The 26,650-nt window shown below is 35.1% G+C and overlaps 3 protein-coding genes across 4 annotated transcripts in view; 2 read left to right on the forward strand and 1 right to left on the reverse strand.

The window, feature by feature from the left end:
- Olfr1280 (olfactory receptor 1280) overlaps positions 1-26,650 on the forward strand; it is a 60,182-nt gene that overhangs the window by 4,126 nt on the left and 29,406 nt on the right. The window contains exon 1 of one of the 2 annotated variants that reach the window (XR_866283.2): positions 1,896-2,336. The exons of the other annotated variant lie outside the window; for it this stretch is intronic. The gene's annotated coding sequence lies outside the window, so the exon portion shown is untranslated. Of the gene's footprint in view, positions 1-1,895; positions 2,337-26,650 lie in introns of those variants that run through there. 2 annotated transcript variants of the gene reach the window in all.
- Positions 10,346-11,263, forward strand: Olfr1281 (olfactory receptor 1281). The gene has a single exon (NM_001005568.1). It carries the CDS (start codon positions 10,346-10,348, stop codon positions 11,261-11,263), a length of 918 nt encoding a protein of 305 aa, NP_001005568.1.
- Positions 17,084-18,001, reverse strand: Olfr1282 (olfactory receptor 1282). The gene has a single exon (NM_146907.2). The coding sequence runs from the start codon at positions 17,999-18,001 to the stop codon at positions 17,084-17,086; it is 918 nt and encodes a 305-aa protein (NP_667118.2).

Below are 26,650 nucleotides of genomic sequence, written 5' to 3' on the forward strand. Positions count from 1 at the left end.
GAATCTCATGGAGAATGGGAAAGAGACATTAGGGGCAGATAGAGGGAGGGGATTGGGTTTTGAAGGTGGGGGGAGGGAATCAGGAGGGTTCAAAAGTGGGGAACAAGTACTAGCAAAGGCAATGGAGAAATGTATTTCTGGTATGAGCTAGAAATCTTGAACAATTGAAACTCCCAGGAATCTATTAGGGTGAGCATAGCTAAGACTGGTAGCAATGGGGGATATGGAACTAAAAACGACCATCTCCTACAACCAGAAAAGACTTCCAGTGGAGAGAGTAAGGCACTAACCCAGTCACAAAACCTTCTGCCCACAATTTATCCTGCCTACGAGATATGCAGGGGTAGTGATGGGGAAGGAATTGAGGGACTGAACGACCAAGGACTGGCTTAGCTTGAGACCCATGCCATGAGAAAGAGTCCATCCTTCACACTATTAATGATATTCTGCTATATGAGGGGGCCTTGCATAACTGACATCTGAGAGGCTTCACCCAACAGTTAATGGAAACAGATGCATAAACCCACAGCCAAACATTAGGTGGAGTTTAGGGAATCCCACTGAAGATGGGGAGAAAGGATTAAAGGCTTAAGAAAGGTCAAGGACAAAACCACAAGAAAACCTACAGAATCAACTAACCTGAGCCCATAGTGGCCCACAAAAACTGAGCCACCAGAGAGCATGTATGAGACAAACCAAACCTTTGGTGAGGTGTTCACTTTTCATACCCTATTTTATCTCCACCCAGAAATTAAGCTACAAGCCACTTGCTTGTGTATAGTTTGAGTACTTGTTCTTGCAGCTAATTCATCTGACTGAGTCCCTTTAAGGCTAAAAGCTGCAGCCCCTGGTTAGCATCTCAAAGTGACAGAGCAGAAGGCTAAAGAAATCAGTAGGAAAAGGGAGGAGGACTTATCTCTGCCCTTTGTTCTCAGTACTTGCTAGACTCTCAGAGCATGTGTTCCTATGGTAAAAAGCTCACTGCAAGTTTGCACATTCTCTTATAAATTGAATAAGAGATTATAACAGAGAATGCCTACATGCATATACACTGAGAGCAAATATCTGGCTAAACATTGACCATTTGTTACAAGTTTACAGGGTCATGAAGTTTATAACTGTATCTAATCTGTTCTTGAAGTTTTGTTTAGACAAACCCATTCAATATCTTATCTCCTGTATTTGCAACTATGGTACTGTGGTGTATATCTTCCTCAGTTAATGGTTTTCTGTAACACCTTGGAATGAGTCCTAAGGTTTAGAAGTCTGTTGCTATCTCAGAAACAATTAAGCAGTTCTGTTATAAAAGGTATTCCAATGTCTCTGTGGATGTTGCCATTCTGAACAATGGTAATCTTTGTATGATAGATGTTTCTGCAGAATACATGCTCTGTGTCTTTGCATACTATCTGAGTCTGGGGTCTTCCTTCAGTGATTTCCTGACCCTTACTTTGGCACATAAGTAACAAGTGTACATCATGTTCTTCATGTGGGACACCTAACAGTAGAAGCAAGTCTGTCCCAGACTCTATTGCCCTCCTTTGAATCACTTTTTCCTAACTGAACTCCCTTGACTACTTTCAATAGGTGAAAGACTTAGTCCTATTGAAACTTGATATGCTAAGGCAAAACAGGAGGATGGGGGATAGGAGATGAGAGTGAGGGCCTGGGAAGAGAGGAAGAAGGGGAAGATTTTATAGGAATGTTAAGTAAATAAAAAAAATAAACATTTAAAGTAGGACAAATTAATATATGATATATATATATATACATTTATCATTATATGTATATATACACATATATGACATATATCATATATATTATAGTCCTAGTTGCCTCATGTTGACATAGTTTCTATCATTTTCTTTTGGGGCCCAAGAGCCCCTGGCATCTCAGCCTCCATCTAGTCCCTGGGCCAGTATCTTTCTGGACCTTTTAAAATGAGGATATTCCTTTCTGGACATTTCACAATGGGGATATTCCATTTAAATTAATGTGTAACCAAGCGATAATACTGGTTTGACCCACATACCTCGGTAAATACCACTTGTGGTTTTCAGCTTTATAAGCCCCCTGTTTCCCAAGAGTAAATGAGACTTGAACAGAACTTTTATCTTGTCTCCTTCCTTCAAATCTCCTGATCCCAAATTTGTCATTGCTGTTCCCTTCCCTGAGACCCCTGTTGCTTAAGTCCTGCAGGTCTGGGCAGCTGGTGCCCAGTGTGAGACTCGAGTACAAAGGGCCCAGTGAAGATCACCACTCTGTTTTTGGTCAGCCAACAAATTTTGTGTAGAAACATCTTGCATGGGAACCTGCCGCCACAACTAGAGATCCTGGTAAGTTCGTGATGATCATGAGACAGACGTTGAGTAGCCATGAATTATTTGTGGAAGGGTTGAAAAGGCTTTAAAGACATGAGAGATAAAAGTTAAAATACATGATTTGCTTGCATTTTTTTTGATTTTGTTAAAGAGATTGCCTATGGTTTCCTCTTGAAGGTTCCATTGTTCTTAAAAGATGGAAGCACGTAGGTAGCACTTTCCAAGATTATTACAAAGATTTGGGCCAGCAGAGAATAAATCTTGTAGAAGGACAAGGAAATGGTCAAATGTGTTTTGTGTATGTGTTTAGAGCTATGCTATAATCTAGAGAAGCAAAGGTAATTCTCATAGGTGCTTTTAGTCTTTGGACCCTTAATAGAGATAAGTTAAACCTGAGTCATAAGAGAATGGGTTTGAGAAAAGCAGTCCTCTCCAACTATCTGGGGGTGCCTTTGCAAAAGAGAAGGAAAATGAATGTAAGCTGTTTCAGAGCTCTCCTAGGGACAAGACAAGTTCAGGAGATGTCCTGCCTCCTTTCTGACTCCTACTAGAGGAATGCTTGGATCAAGGGAACGTCTAATTCTCTTCCCTCTCTGTCTATGGTCTGTCCTTGGCACACCAATCTGTCCATGTCCTTCAAAACTGACTGTTTTATGTTAATTTCTTGTTTTCATTTTGTGGTTTGATTGATTGTTTGTTGTTCTGTGTTGTTCTGAGCACCCTCTCAGAGGTAAAGGGGAGGGCAGAGGTGGGAAAGAACTCTTGGAGGAGGGACTAGGAAAGTGGCAACATTTGGAATGTAGATAAGTAAATCAATTTTAAAATATATACTATAGTCAATAACTTTTATTTGATAAGATACACAAAACACCTTCATGTATCTGCAAAATGATGCTTAGTAATGGTTTTGGAAGACACTGAAAACCACTTAGGTATACAATGTTATTAAATGAATAGTTAACAATTCATTCTTAGAATTATTTTTTATTTTAGCTGTGCATCAAGTATTAATATATATCATTGATAACAAATATGTATCATCAGTAATTTTAATAAGTCAAACAATTTACCAAACATCTTAATGTTAATAAAATATTTTCATGGTGGTATTGTTACTGCTCATTGAATAGCATAGTCAATTTGCCTATTATTCTATTTTGCGTCTGTGAAAAAGTGACTCTTAGGAAAGCAATATTCATGGATGACAGTTCCTATAGAAAATCAATAATGAAGAAGATATTGGCCACTACCCCAAATCATAGTAACAGGTTGTATTACTGTGGGGAATATCCATTTTACCTGGGTGTCATTAGTCACAATGGTGAGTGAATATTGTAAAAGAGTAAATCTTGTGAAAAGGAATTAAGAAACGTTCAGATCTAGGCATGGTAGTACACAAGTTTAATCCCTGCATTCCATAGACAGAGGCATGAAGGCTGGTGGCACACTCTAAACTAGATAACCTGTAGTTTGCTCTGCCACTCAGCATCTATTTCTCCAAATTTCATGCTGTTCATGTTGAATTATTTCACCACATATCTACTACTTTCTGCGAATTTTGACATTAATTGATGGATTAAACCTTTGGAATTAATAGTTTCATAACTGACATACCTTAATTATGATGATTTGATTTCTCATTTTATTCATGGCTTCAAATATATTAAAAATGTAGATTTTTCAAGAGAATGTATATATCATATATGTTTGATATTAGTTTCCATACCTTATAGTCTCTTATAGGCTTTGAAGTTTTATCTTTTGTCTGGTTATCTTTTATCCCTCCTTTGTCTTAATTTTGGAAGCAGTTGTGAGTTGTGTAATTAGGCAATTAATAGTTGAAGTTTTGTTACTTTCTCTCAAACAGTGTTGCCTGAATTAGATCCTTATGTTTGACAATAAACTGTTAGTCCATAACTCCAAAAGATCCTTTTAATTTTTATTTTTTATGTTTCACTCATTCAGTTAGAAAATTAATAATTAATATGAAATTTATAGTTAGTAATTCATTTTCTTAGCCTTTGAAATACTCTGTTGCTTTATAGAATATACTACAGAATTTCAAAAAATTTATAGACACACTCAAGAATTAAATAGAGAAGTAACATTATTAATGATCTTTAGATAGAGAGCTCTAAAAACCTCATAATCAATGACCAAACATGAGAAAAAGAGGTGATAATATTATGCACATTTGTCAGTTAAGAAACTATGACTAGGAGAAATAAAAACTGAGAATGGATATCAAGATGTGATTATTTAATAACTATTTGAATGCAAGTATATGAAATGCATAGAAACTAGTTTAGAAAACAAGAATACCTGCTCCAGATATAAAATTAAGTTTGTTTTAATGCATATATAGCATGATTCTTCTCACATTCTGAGGAAGTAGAATTTCTGTGATGATAAAAAGAGCAATATCCAATTGTAATGCCAAAGAGCCAGAGTTAGAAATGTATAGGAATAAGACGATGATAAAGAACAATAAACTCCACAATGATATCAATAAAAATAAGATTTAAAGTGACTATTGCATAGAATATGGAGAATTTGAATTATTTTTCTCTCTAATAATGTCTGTAGAAAGAAAAATATACTTGACAGAAAAAAGGATAATGATGATAAATTTAACAATGAGAAGAGAAGTAGAAGCAAAAAGACTGATTGGAACATGTAGAAATATTAAGGGTCTGAATTATGTGTTTGCTTGCTTGCAAATAATTTTTATCTTTAATTTTAACATTATTTTATAATTCCGTTTACTCTGATTATGGTTTCTTTTACTCTAACTCTTCCCAGATCTTTTCCACCTTTCCCAACAAACCAATTACAGATTTATCATTTATCTCTTCCTTTAGAAAACAAAGAGGCAAACACACACACACAAACAAACAAAAAGAAAAAAAGGAAAAGAAATCTCAGGAAAAAATAAAATAGAAATGAAAAAGAAATATAAATGCAAATTATAAAAACAAAAATCAAGAAATATAGTTTACAACAAATACAAATAAACAAATAAAATAAGTAAGACAAAAATTACCAAAGAAATATGAGACAAAAAGTCTACAAGCACACCATTAATTCATTTTGTGTTGGCTATCTGTGACTAGACACTGAGTCCACACTTTACTATGGTTAATATATACACAATTAGACTTCTTTGGGGAAATTTTTTTTCCTTCGGAACAGACTTACATTGGAGTGAGTTTCTTGGTTAGAAATGTGAACTCCTACCCACTTACTCCATGCATTATAAGAACTCCTTGCAGGTTGAAAATGTGTAGGTACCATGTGTGCTGCCACAAGTTCATAGTTCATCAGCTCTGTTATGTTTAGAAAACACTGTTCCCTTGGTACAACCCATCTCTTTGGTTCTTAAATCGTTTTGCCTCCCCTTCCACATAGGTTCCCAAGTCATGAAGAAAGGAGGTTGATGAAGACCTCCCATTTAGAACTTAGTGTTCCAATGTTTCAACCTTTCTGTGAGTTGTCCAGTTTTGTTCCTCTGTTATTACTCTGATTTGCTTTAAGAAGAAGCTTATCTAATGATAGCTGAACAAGGCACTGATCTGCAGATACTGCTATAACAGGCTTTCCTCTCACCAAGGCTGACCTCCAACTCACTATTTGGCCTAAAATGACCTTAAGTTCATGATCTACAAGTGTTGGCACCTCACACTTGGCAGTACACAAATTATTTAGATTTAAAACAAAACAACAATAATCAAAAGGAAACAACAAAAAAGTCATTATACTAAAAGTTTAAGAAAAGTAGAATTTATATAAAATGTAGTTTCTGCATCTCTTTGGAAAATTTATAGCATATATTTAATGGGCTACACATTGAGAACATAGTTTGATAATTAGGAGTATGAATTACTATATTTTTAGCTATGAATACAAGATTAACTCTGACAATTAACCTCTCTAAAATCCAGTGTCCTCATGTGTAAAATTAATATAAAAGTTCAGCACTGGTAATTTTGTGATGTTTAAGTGAGATAATATGCTAGGCATATAGCCTCTTACAGAAAAATATTTTAGTAGAAGTTATGTGTTGGCATTAGCATTGGTTATATTTTACTTCTCTATATATACTCTCTTTACAGTAAACAATGCACTAATAATAATCCCATGTCTATAACATTGAGTTAATATTTAAATGTTGTGAATGATATCAATATATGCATCTGACCTGCACTGTGACTTGTGCAAAAGCAAACAAACAAAAAAAAAATGAACAAACAAAAACACACACTAGATAAAACAGGCACAATGTTCAGTTTGTCAAATAAAGCATTAATATGAAGTATAACAGAAATTATTGTCACTTATGTAGAAGAACTCATAGAAGAGAAGGCATGGGAGAAATAAATATGTCTTTGAGGGTCAAAGTGAATAAAACAAAACAAAAAATATCTATTCCTGGAACAACACAGCTCATTTTTATTTCCTCAATATGATGTGTTAGTTTTCTTTCTTTCTTTACTATTCAAGGATTTACTCTAAAAGGATCATTTTGTAGGTTAGGAAGGCCTTCAACCTAAGAGACACCTGCCTCACTATTGTGCATATTACGAGTAATGACACGAACTTCACTCTGCTATTTCCCATCTCTTCTCATGTTATTTCATGTTCACCATACATTACTTTCTTATATTCACTCAATCCACTTATCTCTAGCTTTCATGTTTTCATTTAAGAACAAAGTGTTAGGATCAACCTTACTATCATGGGATGTGACTTTTCTCATTTTCTATCAACAGGTGGTTTTGAATCCACGCCTCTGTTCAAGCCAATGAACAGAATTACTCTGTGATTTCTGAATTTGAATTTCTTGGACCTTCCAGTTCTTGGTCAACAATGTTTTCTCAGGGCCAACTTTTCTTTTGAAATTGGATTATAATCAATGGAAACAGAAGAACGTAATGCTAATATTGAATGTGGATGGCATGGTGCTACAAGAAGAAACATATATACATACATACATACATACATATATACATACACACACACACACAAATGTATGCTCTCAGTTATATGTAGACTTTTGAAAATTTGAATAAACAGAAAGTAAAAGCAATGTGATCATCAGTAGAAGACTGCATGAAAAAAATTGGTTAGGGTTTATAAAAGTTCAGATTTATGTGGTTAGTCTGGATAACTACTGTACAAAATGAGAATAACTAATAAAGCAGTATTACATGGTGAAAAGTTTAAGATTTTAGATCCTTTAAAGCATTCTTCATGTCTATGTAAAGTGCTAAAATGCAATTTCACTATTTTTGTGTAAATCAAAACATAATGGTGATCACTGTTAGTATTCTCCATAAAATGAATTTTAAAAAATACTAATTATAGAAACTATATTAAAATTATTTCTATGAGCCATAGCTATGGGCTGATAATTAAGTAAATAAATAATAATTAATAATAGATAATTTAAAAAAAACAGGAATTTAAAAATGGTGCTATTGTCATTTGTAGGTGTTGAGATCATTGTCCAAATGTATATGTGAACTGTAGAACTAAAGATTCTCTTTCTTTAAAAAGTAAATGTCTTTTACCTTTTTATACTCCCATAAAACTATGAAAATAGTGTATTCCCTTCCCCCCCAAAAAATGAATAAATATTTTAGTGTGTGTGTGTGTGTGTACATATTATGTAGGCATGTCTACTCCCACTCATGAAATAGCACATATATGAAGGTCAGAAGGAACTTGAAGCAAGTGGTCTCTCCTTGCACCATGTGATAACAAGTAGGTCAGGTCATCAGGTTTGACTGCTACTGACTTTATCTGCTATAGCAACACACTGTATGATTCAACATGGATATTTTCAAATCGTGTGACTCATCTTAGAACATGGATGTTTTCAAATCATGTAAAATACTAATGCAAACATTACTAAACATTTTAAGTACAAAAGGAATTTATTTTCTTTATTATTGAGTTCGTGAATAAAATTCAAAAGTTGGAGGCTAGGGATTCCCCAAGGACTATGAAAGCAAACACCTTTCCAACTGCTTGGTTCTGTTTAACATGAGAATGGGAAACTTTCCAAGGCATACATAACTGTTGTCAGGGTACATAAGCCACTCTAAAGTAAAACACTCTTGTCAAAACTGGTCACAACAGGAATGACAATGAAGTAGCTTCAGGTTCAGGGAAGAATTAGAGTAAACTTGAGTCAAGATGAAGGAACTGTTGACAAGCTGATTCCTTTAATGTGAGTACATCATAAAATGCCTGTTGTATTTCATTGCAACTACTCATTTAAGGTCTGTTCATTTATTTTAGTATCACAATTTCTTTTTACCTTCTTGATGGCTTTACAGTGGGTTATGTATTGGTAGTTGTGCTTCACAAAGATATTGTGCAAGTTTTCCTTTACAACAAATCCTTGAGACTACTGGACTCTTGAAGCAATTTTACATGCTCATGTCTCATGACTTCTTATTGTACTCTTACAAGTCCCGAGTCTCTCAGTTAGAGAAGTATTATTCACAGGACACTAAACTTATTCTAATGTTATCTGATTATCTTTTATTATTGATTTCTGTATTATCTCAAAATACAGGCAATAAACTAGGAAAGTAGTTAATAAAGATTACAGGTAGATAAAAGTAGATGTATTTAGGATAATCATAATTCATTAATAACTCACAAAATCAATAAAAACTATGATGAAAATGCCACAGATATTCAAGAGTTAAGTTACATTGTATTTTGAACACAATGAAATCACACAAGCAATAAACACTCTGTATATATTTCATCTTTAAAAAGTAAAGTACCCATTTTTGCAAATATCATTAATTTGCTTTGACTTCTCAAAATCAAGATCCCTGTCAGTTATCTACTAGTCTGGAAGTAATATTGGAGGCTTTAGAGACAAGTATGTGTTTGCATACCACTCCATCATTACTACTTTACTGAAGCGATTTGCACAGAAAAATCAATAAAAATTATTTCCAATAAAATATGTTTTTAAAGTATTCCAAGAGAAACTATACAATACCTGTTAATAGATTAATGTTTCAATCTTCCAATTTTGATCCTAAAAGTAATAAGTAAAAAGTACAGGAATAAAGATGAAGAATAAATAAAGGAAGAAAGGAGAAACGGAATAAAGAAAAGATTGAAAGCGTAAGAAGCATTCATGAAATTTGTGTTCAAGATAGTAAATGAAATCTAACCATTAAATGTTGAAAGCCAGTTTGTACAAGACAAGAAGTAACATCCCCCAGGCCTAGAAATTAATGATATTCAAAGATACACGTCTATGTATAAATCTAAAGTTCAAAAAAAGAAAATGCTGAAAATGTATCTTCAGTACCTGTGTTCTCAATTTATTAGACCAACAAATATTCTCAACACATTAGAGGAAATCAGTTTATTCTGTGTATTGATATACAGCCAAAAATACATCTATAACTAGAATTTTGAATTTAGGTTTGATATATGCCAGTAGATTTTCATTCTGGAATTATGATGGTCAAGAGGCTCTAACTATATCTCAGATGTCTGTGGAAGTAAAATATCTCTTATTCCATGTAGACAATGTAGATTTATGACTTAAAAATATAAGGCTAATATTTGCCACTAATATTTTAAACAGTATATTAAATTTGAATCTATACTTATTGTCTTTCAGATGTGTGAGAATGTTGACCCATGATTCTACATTAAGGAGCCTTCTGAGCTAAGACATAATATACAAACACACACAAAAAGAGATACTTTAAACTTGAGATGGATAAGTTGCTAAGATTTCAATTTGCATTATTTCTGCTTCCTTGACTCTTAACAAAAAAAAAAAAAAAAAAAAAAGCTATTTTTTCTCTTTCAGAACTTCTTGGTTCTCCTCTCTGTCTCTGTCTGTCTCGCTGTCTCTCTCCATCTCTGCTCTGGCTCTCTCTCTCTCTCTCTCTCTCTCTCTCTCTCTCTCTCTCTCTCTCTCACACACACACACACACACACACACATCTCTTTCTGCAAGTCGTTAGTGTTGTTATTTAATGGAAGACTCTAATCAAACTGTGGTTTCTGAGTTTATTTTTCAGGGACTGTGTACCTCAAGGCAACTTGAGATCTTTCTCTTATTACCATTTTCTGTCCTCTATCTGGTGACTTTGGTAGGAAACCTCTTTGTAGTGATATTGATCATCATTGATCATCATCTCCATTCTCCCATGTACTTCCTGTTAGCTAATCTATCATTTGTTGACTTCTGCCTTTCCTCAGTAAATACACCCAAACTGACCATAGATCTCCTAAAAGAAAATAAAACCATTTCCTTTGGCGGCTGCATGAGCCAGATCCTCTGTGTGCATTTCTTTGGAGGAAGTGAGATGGTGCTTCTTGTAACAATGGCCTATGACCGGTATGTGGCCATCTGCAGGCCACTCCACTACAGCAGCATCATGGACAGACAGAAGTGCATCTGGCTCGTTGTGATATCATGGATTGTTGGATTTGTGCATGCCATTAGTCAGTTGCTCTTGATTTTGGATCTACCATTCTGTGGACCTAGAGTGATAGACAGCTTTTTCTGTGATATTCCTTTGGTGATGAAATTAGCCTGCATGAATACTGATACTCTGGAAATCCTAATAAATGCTGACAGTGGCATTTTAGCAACTTCTTGTTTCACTCTCTTACTGATATCTTATACTTATATTCTATTAACTGTTCAACATCGCTCTAAAGATGGCTCATCAAAAGCACTATCCACATGCACATCCCATATCATAGTGGTTCTGCTGTTCTTTGGGCCCATCATTTTTATCTATCTGTGGCCAGTAAACATCACTTGGGTGGACAAGTTTCTTGCTGTGTTTTATACAGTCATCACACCTCTCCTGAATCCAGCAATCTATACACTGAGAAATAAAGATATTAAAAATGCTATAAAGAAACTGACAAATCACATGTGAATTCAGAATGATTTTTATACTTTTCATGAAATCAGAAATTTTGTTTTTCTGTACCCCTTTAGATTCATCTTGACTTCAAATTGAATTGTATAATTTCATCTCTGCAAGCTATTCTTAACTGTTAATGTATGGTTATGAAAAATATTGTCATGAAAGTACATTTAAAAGACTAACACTTATAGTTTCACCAATTATAAAGAATGATACTTCAACATAATTAACGTCTTTGCATATGAAATTAGAAGATAATAAAAATGATATAAGTATGATAGTACCAAGAATTACTGAACATTACCAATATCACCATAATGCTAAAATGACTGTTATTATTAATCACTAGATTATTAATTGCTAGATTGCTATTAACAGTATGTTACTTGAAAAACTTATTTAATATTATTTTTATAACATATATATCTTTATGTGCCAATCTTAATTCTAATTTGCTGCAGAAAATTATGGAAAAAATTTCAAATCCTGGATTCACTTAGAAATCAAAATGATAACAAATATAATCATAATGCTAGTAGTTTTATCTGTACACGGTTTTTATGTTTTTACTACTCATTTAAATTTAGAATTTCTCTTTACTTTTTACTGAAAAAAAATGGCATTCATAAGATTTGAATATACTACCATCAATTCATTTGTGTGGTCATAATCTTACTTTATATGATGAAATAACATAATTATAAAGGCTAATTAGGGAAACATTATATGATTATGAAACTATAATATAATATGCATATGTATTAATCATGTATTGTATTATATTTTCAAGATCATATAATGTTTATCTACCATTATTCATGTTATCTACTCTTTGATAATGTATATCATGTGTGGAATAAAATTAAATGTAAACATGTTTGTAATATTCTAAAATGTAGTTTATTCCAAAAGAAAAATGTAAGTTATACTTTATTGGATATCTCTCCTAATATTTATAAGGTAATGGTTATAGTCAATCTGTATGTAAATTCCAATAAGTTAAATAGGATGTTACAAATTATTTAATAAGACATTCAAATGTCTGCAGCATATCTTTTTATTAAATATGTTCTTTAACACTATCTGCAAATTTGATGACATCTGATTACAATCTCTTACCCCTTCCCCATACCCACTCCCATCGCTCTCTCCCTACATGCAAGTGATTTTTTCTACATTTATGTTTTTTTCTCCTTTGTTTTGTTTTACTTATTAACCCTGGTGAGTGACAAAAGCATTCTATATGCTCATTGGTTTGTAACTATCCCTTTGGATTGGTAAGCTTATTGAGTCACAACCAAAACAATACCTGGATTTGTCTCCACATCATCAGAAGCTCACAGCTCAGCAATGAGGTTTAAGACTACATACACTACTCACTGACCTTCAATTGACTACTGACCTACTACTTACCTTCATGGACTCCATAGTATGCAGCCTTGAAATCATGAATGAATTGGTGTGATGTCAAAAAAATAGCATTTCACAACTCTTCTTACTATTTTTTAAGCTCTTGTATTCTTTCTGTCCCCTTCATCATGGCTCAAATCACCATTATATTATGAGTGGTGTGAAACCTGCACACTACGTGGTTTTACGTGTATACAGGAATACAAAAACAACAGAACACCTTGAGAACTTCTTACTAAACATTTAATTAGAATGTAGAATGTACTCTTATTCATATGACTTCTTATTTTTTCTCATTAAGTTATTTACTCACTTTACAGACAGATCACATCTCCCCTCTGTCTTCCCCTACCAGCCCCACCCTCAAATCTCCTCTCCTATTTCTCCAACCCCTTTTCCTAAGAGAAGAGATGCCCTCCAAAAGGTACCAACCCATTTTGGTTCATGAAGTCACAGCAGAACTAAGCAAACCCTCAACTACTAAGGTCAATAAAGGCAGCTCAGTTTTGAGAAAGAGATCCAAAGGCAGGCAACAGAATCAGAAACATCTTCTGCTTTGTTAGGCCAGTTTATTCTTCCCAATATGAGTTGCCATACTTAAAAATAGTATTTTTCATTAAAATAAGATGTACTCAAGTCAATGCATAGTAATTTGTAGTATATAATGAAGAATTTTCTTTTGTATCCAAAACAATATAAAATTCTGGCATAAATATTAAATACGGTTTATCCATCATAAAAATACTTCGTATATAAGAAAGAGTCCTAGGCCTTTATAGATTGCAAACAGTAATAGAATTATAATGAGTTAGTCGTGATACAGACATTGCTTTAAAAATTACAGTCTTATTTTCTTTTGGAAACGAACAAGAAGTATCAAAATACTATTACTATTACTTTGAAATATTAGTGAAATATTATAAATAAATATTATAAAGGCTTCATATAAACTTAATTGAAAATTATTTAAGTAGTTGAGCTACAGTACAAATATAAAGATGAAAAATTACATTATGAAGAATGGAAACCCAGGTCACGGTGAGCATGCTATGTTCTAATGCTAGAAGACTAGAGAATGATGGTTTTTTTACCTATGCAGTTATAGTTTATACTCTCAGTATCTCTGAGGAATGAGCAACACAAGGAGTTTGACTCTTTTTTCAATTTATCACTCTGTAAGTGTCCATGATCTGCCAAAGAATAACAGTGCAGACTCAAATCGTATGGAAACACAAAGTGTGTTTTGCACTGCAGATGTTCAGCATGCAGGGGTCTACCATTTACTAAGTTGTAGAAACCAAAGTGAGCTCACAGGCCTAATTGAAAGCACATTAGGGAATGCCATGGAAGGGTAGGTGAGATTTATCTTAAATGGTTGGTTCCATTTCTAGGGGTCTGGGGGTCTTTGGGATATGCTAGGGCTCTGGGGACATTCCAGAACCATTGCTGAGGTTAAAGGGCTAGAAACTATTGCTAATGAATTGCCCTAGCCTCAGGCCAGGAGGCAGGACAGCTTTTGATGGCAGGGCAGTTTCTGATTGGCTGTCAGATGCCTGAGGGTTTTTCTAGTAACTGACTTGGCTGGATTTGCCCAGGATGGGAAACTGTGATCTAGGTCCAATCTCGTTAAATCTGTCATAGTCATCCTGTCACAGTCCTCTCAACTCAACATGAAAACTAAGGGCCCACAAGTTCAAATGATTATTATATAAAGGAATAAAATATATTAATATGAGTGGGAATAGCATTAATCTATTTTAATCTATTACAATATTTTATTTAATCTAATAAAATATTTAATATATTTTAATATATCTTATTGTTAGTCTTCTATAGACATTAAATCTGCTATGACTATTGCTTTTCTAAGAATCAATAATGAGCAGATTCAAGATGGATAACTATTAAATTAATTGTTCCATTTGATGTACAGCAACTATATGACTGTGATATTTTCTTAACTTTGAGATCTGATGATCATTGAATTTTTGAATTATTAAAATCATTGATAACACCTAACTGCAATCCACCATAAAAATTAAGAAAATGTGAGAATTGCTAATAAACACTTTGCCAAAATATAAATCAACTACTATGATTTACTATCAACTATTCATTTATATTGTATACTTAAGTGGTTTGTCACAGTCTTCAAAAGAACTTATTAAGCAAAAAATAAACTCATTTTGGACTTCTTTTATGGTTTGCTTTGAGTTCTGCCTGCTTATCTTCTTGCATGTAGAAATGGGTATTTCATAACACAAGGTAAAATTTAATATCCATTGGAGGTTAATTTTACTCCAATCTGATTTAGATCTAGGAGAGAGAGAGAGAGAGAGAGAGAGAGAGAGAGAGAGAGAGAGAGAATTAATTGGAAATGACATAGTCCTTTGAACGCTCAAAGACTACCCCTAATGACATACCTCTTCCAACTATGCCATATCTACCCATCCTCTCTGAATGGTTCCACTAACTACAAACCAAATATTAAAATCTATGAGAGTATGGTGAACATTTTTATTCAACTATGCCATATCTACCCATCCTCTCTGAATGGTTCCACTAACTACAAACCAAATATTAAAATCTATGAGAGTATGGTGAACATTTTTATTCAAACCACATAACCACATTCCAGCAGCTGGGTGTGATAGTCTCTGGCAGTATCATACTGCAAATGACACTTAGTCCAAATTCAGACTACATAATCTTTCACAGTTTAAAATTCTACAGTCCTTCAGAGACATAAAGAAACCTCTCAATTTTCATAAACAACAAAACCAAGTTGTGGAAGTTGCATTTTTCTTCCTACTATGTGGGTTTTGGTTATTTACAACAGACCCTCTGGCTTGGTAGCAAGCTTCTTTATTTTCAGGGTCCAGCCTCAACATAGATCAGAGTTCTCAACTGGAAGCAGGGATATCTGGAAGGCACATAATAAACAGATACAGACTACTATTCGGGTACAAACTGACAATTTTTCAAGGCTTAAAGTTTCTCTCTCTCTCTCTCTCTCTCTCTCTCTCTCTCTGTCTCTCTCTCTCTCTCTCTCTCCCTCTCTCTCCCTCCCTCTCTCTCTCTCTCTCTCACATATATTGAGGCTACACATACTCTGCATTCTCTTGAATACTCTGCTTTTCTCCTCTGTGCTTTTCTTTCCTCAAATCCCACACTCCTACACACATCTGTGTGTTTCCTGTTCACTCACGCAATATTCTTCACATACACCCTACACACAATCTCCAGACACATATCAGGTTCTCTCTTCACTCACTCTTCACATTTTCATGTTCTACTCACTCTACACTCATCTTATGCACACCTCACGTGCACCTCACTCTCTCCTTACTCGCTCTCTACTTGCTCCTCACTTGCTCGCGCTTCACATGCTCTCTCTCCTTTCTCTTGCCCCTGTCTTTTATTGATACTCCAAAAGCAGGTAGAAGAAAAGACATTGTATGTTCATTGCCAAAACAAATTCAAAAGAATAACCACATCCCACAAAGAATCCAGAATTACAATGGTTCCCCAATGTTTCAAGCTTCCCCTATTCCCAGCTCTGTGGCCAAAATAATAATTATTGAAAACTTCTCATTATTTAAACTTTAATTTTTGGCTTACTAGACTTCAGATCTCAGAGCTCTGAGGTCATCTCCTTGCATTTTCCTATAAAGCACGAATGTTAAATGACATGGGCAAAGCTGTCAGGCAGTGGCCAGAAAGAATCAAATTAACCCTTAACTCAGTAGTTCCACTAGCTTTCTGCATCTTCACATTGCACACAATGACTCTCCTAAGAGTCGTAATGTTTTGACTAAGGTTTACTAATATATAATTTTATGTATTCTATACTTAAGAATTTATATATATTGTTTAGAGATGAGACCACCAGGATAATGATTTCATTTATTTAACATTTTGATTTCTAATAGGACACAGACTTGCAAGTTGGTTTATTATTTTCTCTAGCAAAGTAGAATTTGGATTGACACATAATATTATATATATTTTTAAAGGTAAGATTGAACAAGTAACACAAATAAAACTCTATTAATGGTAATATACTGATTAATAAGCTACTGATTAATATTAGCCTGGTGATTGCACAGGTTTAGAGACACTGGTAATATTCAGTAAAATATGCTGAGTATCATATTTATATCAATTTTATCATCTAATCTTCAAACACAAAATGGTTTATTATGCTAAAGCATCACTGTTTTGAACTGATAAAACTCTTAAAGTTAGACGTCTTAATATACTTTCAAATAATTATTTTCATTACTATATACAAATACCTACCTACCAATAGCTTTGAGAAATAAAAATAGGGGTTTCAATTTGAAGTCAATATATGGCTAAAGGGATATGAAAAAAGAAAATTTCTGATAATATGAGAACTCAAAAATTATTCAGAATTCACTTGTGACTTATGAGTTTCTTTATGGCATTTTTAATATCTTTATTTCTCAGTGTGTAGATGGCTGGATTAAGGAGAGGTGTGATGACTGAGTAAAATACAGCAAGAAACTTGTCAACCCAGGTGATGCTGACTGGCCACAGATAGATAAAAATGATGGGCCCAAAGAACAGCAGAACCACTATGATATGGGATGTGCATGTAGATAGGGCCTTTGATGAGCCATCTTTAGAGCGATGTTGAACAGTTAATAGAATGTAAGTATAAGATATAAGCAAGAGGATGAAACAAGTTGTTGCTAAAATGCCACTGTCAGCATTTATTAGGATTTCCAGAGTATCAGTATTCATGCAGGCTAATTTCATCACCAAAGGAATATCACAGAAAAAGCTGTCTATCACTCTAGGTCCACAGAAAGGTAGATCCAAAATCAAGAGCATCTGACTAATGGCATGCACAAATCCAACAATCCATGATATCACAACGAGCCAGATGCACTTCTGTCTGTCCATGATGCTGCTGTAGTGGAGTGGCCTGCAGATGGCCACATACCGGTCATAGGCCATTGTTACAAGAAGTACCATCTCACCTCCTGCAAAGAAGTGCACACAGACGATCTGCCTCATATACCCTACAAAGGAAATGGTTTTATTTTCTTTTAGGAGATCTATGGTCAGTTTGGGGGTGGTTACTGAAGAAAGGCAGAAGTCAATAAATGATAGATTGGCTAACAAGAAGTACATGGGAGAATGGAGATGATGATCAATGATGATCAATATCACAACAAACAGGTTGCCTACCACAGCCATCAGGTAGAGGATGGAAAATGGTAGTAAGAGGAAGATCTCAAGTTGCCTTGAGGAACACAGTCCCTGAAAAATAAACTCAGAGGACACAGTACGATTAGAGTCTTCCATTAAATAAATAACTCTAAGGACCTGCAGAAAGAGGCAGATGAGAAATAGAGAGAGAGACAGAGAGACAAAGAGACAGAGAGACAGAGACAGAGACAGAGAGACAACGGGACAGAGAGACAAAGAGACAGAGAGACAGAGACAGAGACAGAGAGATTGATACAGAGAGAGAGACAGAGAGAGATAGACAGACAGACAGACAAAGAGACAGAGAGAGAAAAAGAGACAGAGAAACAGAGACAGAGCAAGAGAGAGACACACAGAGAGGCAGAGACAGAGTTGAACCAAAGACTCCTGAAATAGAAACAATAAGGTTTTGGTAAGAGTTAAGGGAACAAAAATAATTGAAATTAAAATCTTAGCAACTTATCCAGCCCACATTTAAATTATTTCTTTCTTGTGTTTGTACATTGTGTCTTAGCAGAGATGCTTCATTTATTGTTGCATGGTGGTCAAAAACTTTGTATATCTGAAAGACAGTATGTATATTGTTTAAAATATTAGTAGAAAATATTATCCTTATATTTTTTAAGCATTAAGTCAACATTTTGTGTACAGATTCAAAGATAATTTTCTTCAATGTGTATCTGAGAAAAAGTTATAGCTTCTTGGCCATTGTAATTTTAGACTGACCAACTATTGATATATTTCAAACAAAAACTCAGAATTCCAGTCTCAGTTCTATTTTTGGCTGTGTATCAACACACAGAACAAACCAAGATATAAACATGTTGAGAAAAATCTGTTGGTCAAAATAAGTTGAGAATAGGTGTGCTGAACATACATTGTCAGCATTAAAGATTCTTGAACTTTGGTCTTATCAATAGAAGCGTTTCTTTGTCCATTCTTATAGGCTTTGACTCCAAATGGTTAGATTTCATACAATAGTTCAAACGTTTCAAGAAACCTTCTTACTCTGCCTCTCAATCTTTTCTTCCTCTCTTTATTTCTTCCTTTTGTCTGTCTTTCTTTCCTTCTTCCTTCCTTTCTTCCTTTCTTTCTTTCTTTCTTTCTTTCTTTCTTTCTTTCTTTCTTTCTTTCTTTCTTTCTTTCTTACTTCTCCCTTTACTTATTCCTCATCTAAATTCCTATACTTTCTCTTTATTACTTTAAGATTTGATATTGGAAGATTAAAACACCAAACTATTAGCAGATATTGTGAAATATTTCTCTTAAGTATTTTAAAAGGCATTCTGTTGAAAATACTGGTTATTGATTTTCCTGTGCAAATCTCTTCAATAAATTAGCAATCATGGAGTGCAAACACATACTTGTCTCTAAAGCCTCCAACATTACTTGCAGACTAGTGGGTAACTGACAAGGAGCTTGATTTTGAGAAGCCAAAACAAATTAATGGTATTTGCAAAAAATGGGTACTTTACTATTTAAAGATGAAATACAAATACAGAGTTTGTGTAATTTATTTGTGTTCAATTCAGTGTACTTAACTCTTGAATATCTGTGGCATTTAAATCATGGCTTTTATTGATTTTTGTAAGTTATTAGTGAATTATGATTATTCTAAGCACATCTACCTTCATCTCTCTCTTACCTCTATTAACTACTTTCCTAGAATATTGCCTGTATTTTGAGATAATACAGAATCCAATAATCATTAAACATCGGATCAAGTTTATTGTCCCTGGAAACAGTAATTTTCCAAGCTGAGATACTTAGGACTTATAGGAGTACAATAAGAACTCATTAGACGTAAGCATGTAAAATTGCTTTAAGTGTCCAGCAGTCTCAAGGATTTGTTGAAAGGGAAAACTTGTACAATGATATTTTTTAGTACAAGTTTTTCATCAAACACAATTACAAATACAAGACCCACTGTAAAGTGATCAAGGGGATAAAAAAAAAATGTGCTACTAAAGCAAAGAAACAAACCTTAAATGAGTAGTTGCAATGAAAATGAAATGTAGCAATTATTTTGTGATGTACTCATGCTACAGGGATCACCTTGTAAACAGTTCCTTTCTTTTGTTTGATGTCTCTTCTAATTCTCCCTTGAATGGGAAGCTATTTCATTGTTGTTCCTGCTGTGACCAATTTTTTTAAGTGTTTCGCCTCAGTGTGGCTTATATACACTGACAGCAGTTATGGCTGCCTTGGAAACTTTCCCATTCTCACATTAAACAGATTAAGCAGTTGGAAAGACTTTTGCTTTTATAACCATGGGGATCTGTAGTCTCTAATGTCTACTGATTTTAATATAAGAACTCAATAATAAAGAAAACAATTCTGTTCACTTTATAAATATTGTTATAATTTTTGTATTAGTATTTTGCATGCTTTGAAAATATACATGTTAGACAATGAATCTCATGTACCAGTGAGTTTCTATAGCAGGTAAACTCACTAGATGCCAAACCTGATGACCTGAGTCAGTTCCTGTCACCCTCATGGGAGGAGAGACCACCACCTTCAAGTTGTCATATGACCTCTACACCTGTGCTGTGGCATGAGTTACTATACATATATAGACATGCCTAAAAATGTGCCAATGGGCACACCCATAAATAAACATAATATTTATTTTTAAAGAGAAAAATCTTGCCTGTGGTTTTACAGTTCACATATATATTTAGACAAGCATCTCAACACCTGTAAATGGCAAAAGAACCATTTGTTTCTCACTGATCATCTTGTATTACTTTATTACCAATCCATTGCATGCCCATAACTCATGCAAAGAGTCTTATTATAGTTTGTACTATTTGTATTTCTTTTTAATCCATTTTATGGAGATAATAACAGGGAACACCATTGATTTTTGATATACATACAAATAGTGAAGTTGGAGCTTCAATATCTTTATTATTTTTGTATTATTACTCTATGTGCAATAAAAGCATCTAAAAATCTTTTCAACATTTTATCACATAATACAACTATATTAAGTAGACTTTTCATTCTGTACAGTAATTCTCTAGAATAATTAAGCACAAAAACCTGAAAATTTATAATAAACTCTAATGTTTTTTTTTTATTTCTTTACCCACTCGCCTATTGATGATTGCAGTTCTAAAACTTTCTGTTTATTAACTTTTTAAAAGTCGGCCTATAACTGAAAGCATGCATAGTTGTGTGTGCTTGCGTTTGTGTGTGTGACTATGAGTGTCTGTCTGTATATGTGTGTGTGTGTGTGTGTGTGTGTGTGTGTGTGTGTGTGTGTGTGTTTCTTCACATAGCATTATGCACTCCACATTCAACGCTGGCATTACATTAGCATTATATTCTTCTTTTTCAATTGATTCTAATTCAAATTCAAAAGAATAGTTAGTCATGACAAAAAATGTTGACCAAGATTTGGAGGGTTCTAGAAACTCAAAATCCGAAACCACAGAGCCACTTATTTGGTTGGTTAACTTGAACAAAAGAGTTTAAAATCACCTTTTTATAGAAAATGAAAATGTTAAACCCTGTGAAGGTAAGATGTATCCCTTTTGATCCTAATACTTTGTTCTTGGCTAAAAACATGGAAGTTAGAAATAAGTGGACTGAGTAACATTAGGAAAGTGAAGTGTATTGATCAGGATTTAATATAAGACGAAATGGGAAATAGCAGTGTAAAGAGGCTCCTGTCTTTAGTAGTAGTAGCATGCACAGGGTGAAGCAGGAGAGGCAGAACTTCAAGAACTACTGGGCATTCAAAATAATCCTTACATAGTAAATTATTTGAGTTGTAAAGAAAAAAACTGCTAATATATTAAATTGAGTGAAGAAAACAGGCTATTTTCTTGTTATTTCAAGAGCAGATATGTTGGATTTTGTTTTGTTTTGTTGCATTTTGTTTTGTTTGAATCTTAACGATGGATTTCTTTCTCCCATGGCTCTCTTCTTCTATGAGAATAATTTCGGTTATATTTCACGTTAATGCTGTTCTTTACACACTGAATATTTTGCCTGGTATACTTGGTGTATGTTTTGTTTTTGTTTACATGAGTTACCGTGGAGTCAGATACATGTATTGAATATTATATGAATAAATATTTACATTTTAAAATAACAACTTTATATGGAATATTTATTAGTGCATTGTATACATGTGGAAGTGAGATATGGTAACCATGCTAATGTCAAAACATAGCTTCTACTAAACTATTTTTCTGCAAAAGACACGATGCTTAGCATATTATCTCACTTAAACATCACAAAATTTCTAATGCTATATTTTAAATCTGTTTTATTCTGGAGACACTTACTTTTAGAGGGTTGAAGTGTCAGAGTTAGTCTTTTATCCATAGGTAAAGAATACAATAATTCATACTCCTAATTATCAAACTATGTTCTCAAAGGGCAGCCCATTAAATATACATCGTGAATTTTCAAAAGAGACCCACAACTAAAGTTTTTATTTTATTTTATTTTATTTTATTTTATTTTATAAATTAATTATATTTTACACTCCATATTCCACCCCCCCATCCACCCTCTGACTGCTCCACATCCCACACCTCCTCCCCATCCCCTGTCTCCATGTGGATGCCCCCACCTGACCTCTAAACTTCCTGGGACCTCCAGTCTCTAGAGGTATGTGCATCATCTCTGAATGAACACAGACCGAGAAGTCCTCTACTCTATGTGTGTTGGATATATGCTGTCTGTTTGGTGGTCCAGGGTTTAAGAGATCTCAGGGGTCCTGATAAATTGAGACTGCTGGTCCTCCTACAGGATCACCCTTCTCCTCAGCTTCCTTCAGCCTTCCTGAATTCAACAACAGGGCTCAGCTGTTTCTTTCTATCGGCTGGGTGCAAATATCTGCATCTGACTCTTCCAGCTGCTTGTTGGGTCTTTTGGAGTGCTATCATGATAGGTCCCCTTTTTTTTTGTGAGTGCTCAATAGCCTCAGTAATGGTGTGAGGTCTTGGGATCTCCACTTGAGCTGGATCCCACTTTGGGCCTACTGCTGGACCTTCTTTTCCTCAGGCTCCTTTCCATTTCCATCCCTGTAATTCTTTCAAACAGGAACAAGTATGGGTCAGAGATGTGACTGTGGAATGGCAACCCTGAAAGCAATCACAAGTGGGGAGAAAGGGATGGGCCTGGGAGGGAAAGTGGACAGGGGAGGGGAAGAAGGGGGAAAGGGGAACCTGATCTGGTTTTAGGTGAGGGAAAAGAACTGAAGCCCTGAGGGCCAGCAGAAAGAATGAAAACAGGCAACCTCAGGAAATAGAAAGTTGGAGGGACCCTCCAGAATGCACGAGAGACCTGGGAGGTAAGAGACTCAGGAATCAAACAGAGGGACCTTAGATAAAATGCCTGACAGTAGGAAGAGGGAATTTAAAGAGCATACCTCCAGCAGGAACACAACTAAATTTTATATAATTTCTATTTTCTTTAAAATATTAGTATGATGCCCTGTTTTTGTTGTTTCCATTTATGGTGATTGTATCTGTTTGTAAATATAGATAATTTTTGTGGTGCCAGGTAGGAGGTAGCAACACTTGATGATCATGAATGTTTAAGATCATTCTGGCATAAATAGTGAGGTAGAGGCCAGCCTTGGTTACAAAATGCCTGTCTCACTTTTGCTATAGCGATACCTACAGATGTACCTTGCTCAGCCATCATTATTAGATAATACTCTTCTTAAAGTAGATGGGAACAATCACAGAGGAACACAACTGTAAAATTCATAGAGAGGTTGAAACTTGTAAAATAAGTTTTACATGGGATGTCTTCATCAAACTCCTTTCTTCATGGTTTGGGTATCTATGTGAAACAGGAGGCAACAGTTTGTAAGAGCCAATGAGATGGATGGTGCCAAGGAAATAGTGGGTTTTTAAATTTCTTTTTTTTTTTAATTTGGTATTTATTTCATTTATATTTCCAATGCTATCCCAAAAGTCCCACACACACTCCCCCACCCACTCCCACTTCATGGCCTTGGTGTTCCCTTGTACTGAGGCATATAAAGTTTGCAGGACCAATGGGCCTCTCTTTCCAATGACGGCCCACTAGGCCATCTTCTGATACATATGCAACTAGAGACACGAGCTCTGGGTGGTACTAGTTGGTTTATATTGTTGTTCCACCTATAGGGTTACAGATTCCCCCAGATCCTTGGGTACTTTCTCTAGCTCTTCCATTGGGGGCCCTGTGATCCATCCAATAGTTGATTGTAAGCATCCACTTCTGTGTTTGCAAGGCCCCAGCATAGTCTCACAAGAGATAGTTATATCTGGTTCCTTTCAGCAAAATCTTGCTAGTGTATGCAATGGTGTCAGCGTTTGGAAGCTGATTATGGGATGGATCCCCAGATATGGCAGTCTCTAGATAGTCCATCCTTTCATCTCAGCTCCAAAGTTTGTCTCTGTAACTCCTTCCATGGGTGTTTTGTTCCCTATTCTAAGAAAGGACAAATTGTCCACACTTTGGTCTTCCGTCTTCTCCAGTTTCATGTGTTTCACAAATTGTATCTTATATCTTGGGTATTCTAAGTTTCTGGGCTAATATCCACTTATCAGTGAGTACATATCATTTGAGTTCTTTTGTGATTGGGTTACCTTACTAAGGATGATGCCCTCCAGGTCCATCCATTAGCCTGGGAATTTCATGAATTCAATTTTTTAATAGCTGAGTAGTACTCCACTGTGTAAATGTACCACATTTTCTGTATCCTTTCCTCTGTTGAGGGGCATCTGGGTTCATTCCAGCTTCTGGCTATTATAAATAAAGCTGCTATGAACATGTGTCCTTCTTACCAGTGGGAACATCTTCTGGATATATGTCCAGGAGAGGTATTGCAGGATCCTCCGGTAGTACTATGTCCAATTTTCTGAGGAACTGCCAGACTGATATTCAGAGTGGTTGTAAAACCTTGCAAACACCCCAACAGTGGAAGAGGTCCCTCTTTCTCCACATCCACCCCAGCATCTGCTGTCACCTGAATTTTTGATCTTAGCCATTCTGACTGGTGGGAGGTAGAGTCTCAGGGTTGTTTGATTAGCATTTCCCTGGTGATTAAGGATACTGAACATTTTTTCAGGTGCTTCTCAGCCATTCGGTATTCCTCAGGTGAGACATCTTTGTTTAGCTCTGAGCCCCATTTTAATGGGGTTATTTGATTTTCTGGAGTCCACCTTCTTGAGTTCTTTATATATATTGGATATTAGTCCCCTATCTGATTTAGGATAGGTAAAGATCCTTTCCCAATCTGTTGGTGGCCTTTTTGTCTTATTGACAGTGTCTTTTGTCTGCAGAAGCTTTGCAATTTTATGGGGTCCCATTTGTCGATTATAGATCCTACAGCACAAGCCATTGCTGTTCTACTCAGGAATTTTTTCCCCTATGCCAATATCTTCGAGGCTTTTCCCTACTTTCTCCTCTATAAGTTTCAGTGTCTATGGTTTTATGTGGAGTTCCTTGATCCACTTAGATTTGACCTTAATACAAGGAGATAGGAATACATCAATTTACCCTCTTCTACATGATAACCACCAGTTGTGCAGGCACCATTTGTAAAAATGCTGTCTTTTTCCCACTGGATGATTTTAGCTCCCTTGTCAAAGATCAAGTGACCATAGGTGTGTGGATTCATTTCTGTGTCTTCAATTCTATTCCATTGGTCTACTTGTCTGTTGCTATACCAGTACCATGCAGTTTTTATCACAATTGCTCTGTAGTACAGATTAAGGTAGGGTATTGTGATTCGACCAAAGGTTTTTATATCATTGAGAAGACTTTTTGCTATCCTAGGTTTTTTGTTATTCCAGATGAATTTGTAGATTGGCTTTTCTTTTTTTTTTTTCTTTTAACCTTTTTATTATTATCATTATTATTATTATTATTATTATTTCTTTTTATTATCATTATTATTTATTTATTTATTTTTAAATATTTTTATTACATATTTTCCTCAATTACATTTACAATGCTATCCCAAAAGTTTCCCATACCCTACCCCCCACTCCCCTACCCACCCATTCCCACTTTTTGGCTCTGGTGTTCCCCTGTACTGGGGCATATAAAATTTACATGTCCAATGGGCCTCTCTTTCCAGTGATGGCAGACTAGGCCATCTTTTGATACATATGCAGCTAGAGTCAAGAGCTCCTGGGTACAGGTTAGTTCATAATGTTCTTACACCTACAGGGTTGCAGATATCTATAGCTCCTTGGATACTTTCTCTAGCTCCTCCATTGGGGGCCCTGTAATCCATCCAATAGCTGACTGTGAGCATCCACTTATGTGTTTGCTAGGCCCAGGCCTAGTCTTACAAGAGACAGCTATATCAGGGTTCTTTCAGCAAACTCTTGCTAGTGTATGCAATGGTGTCATCGTTTGGAGGCTAATTATGGGATGGATCACTGGATATGGCAGTCTCTAGATGGTCCATCCTTTTGTCTCAGCTCCAAACTTTGTCTCTGTAACTCCTTCCATAGGTGATTGTTCCCAATTCTAAGAGGGGGCAAATTGTCCACACTTTGGTCTTTGTTCTTCTTCATTTTCATGTGTTTTGCAAATTGTATCTTACATCTCTGGTATACTAAGTTTCTGAGCTAATAAACACTTATCAGTGAGTATATATCATTTGAGTTCTTTTGTGATTGGGTTACCTCACTCAGGATGTTGCCCTCCAGGTCCAACCATTTGCCTAGGAATTTCATAAATTCATTTCTTTTAAGAGCTGAGAAGTACTCCATG

The sequence above is a fragment of the Mus musculus genome, chromosome 2, assembly GCF_000001635.26.
Source record: "Mus musculus strain C57BL/6J chromosome 2, GRCm38.p6 C57BL/6J".
NCBI lineage: Eukaryota > Metazoa > Chordata > Mammalia > Rodentia > Muridae > Mus > Mus musculus.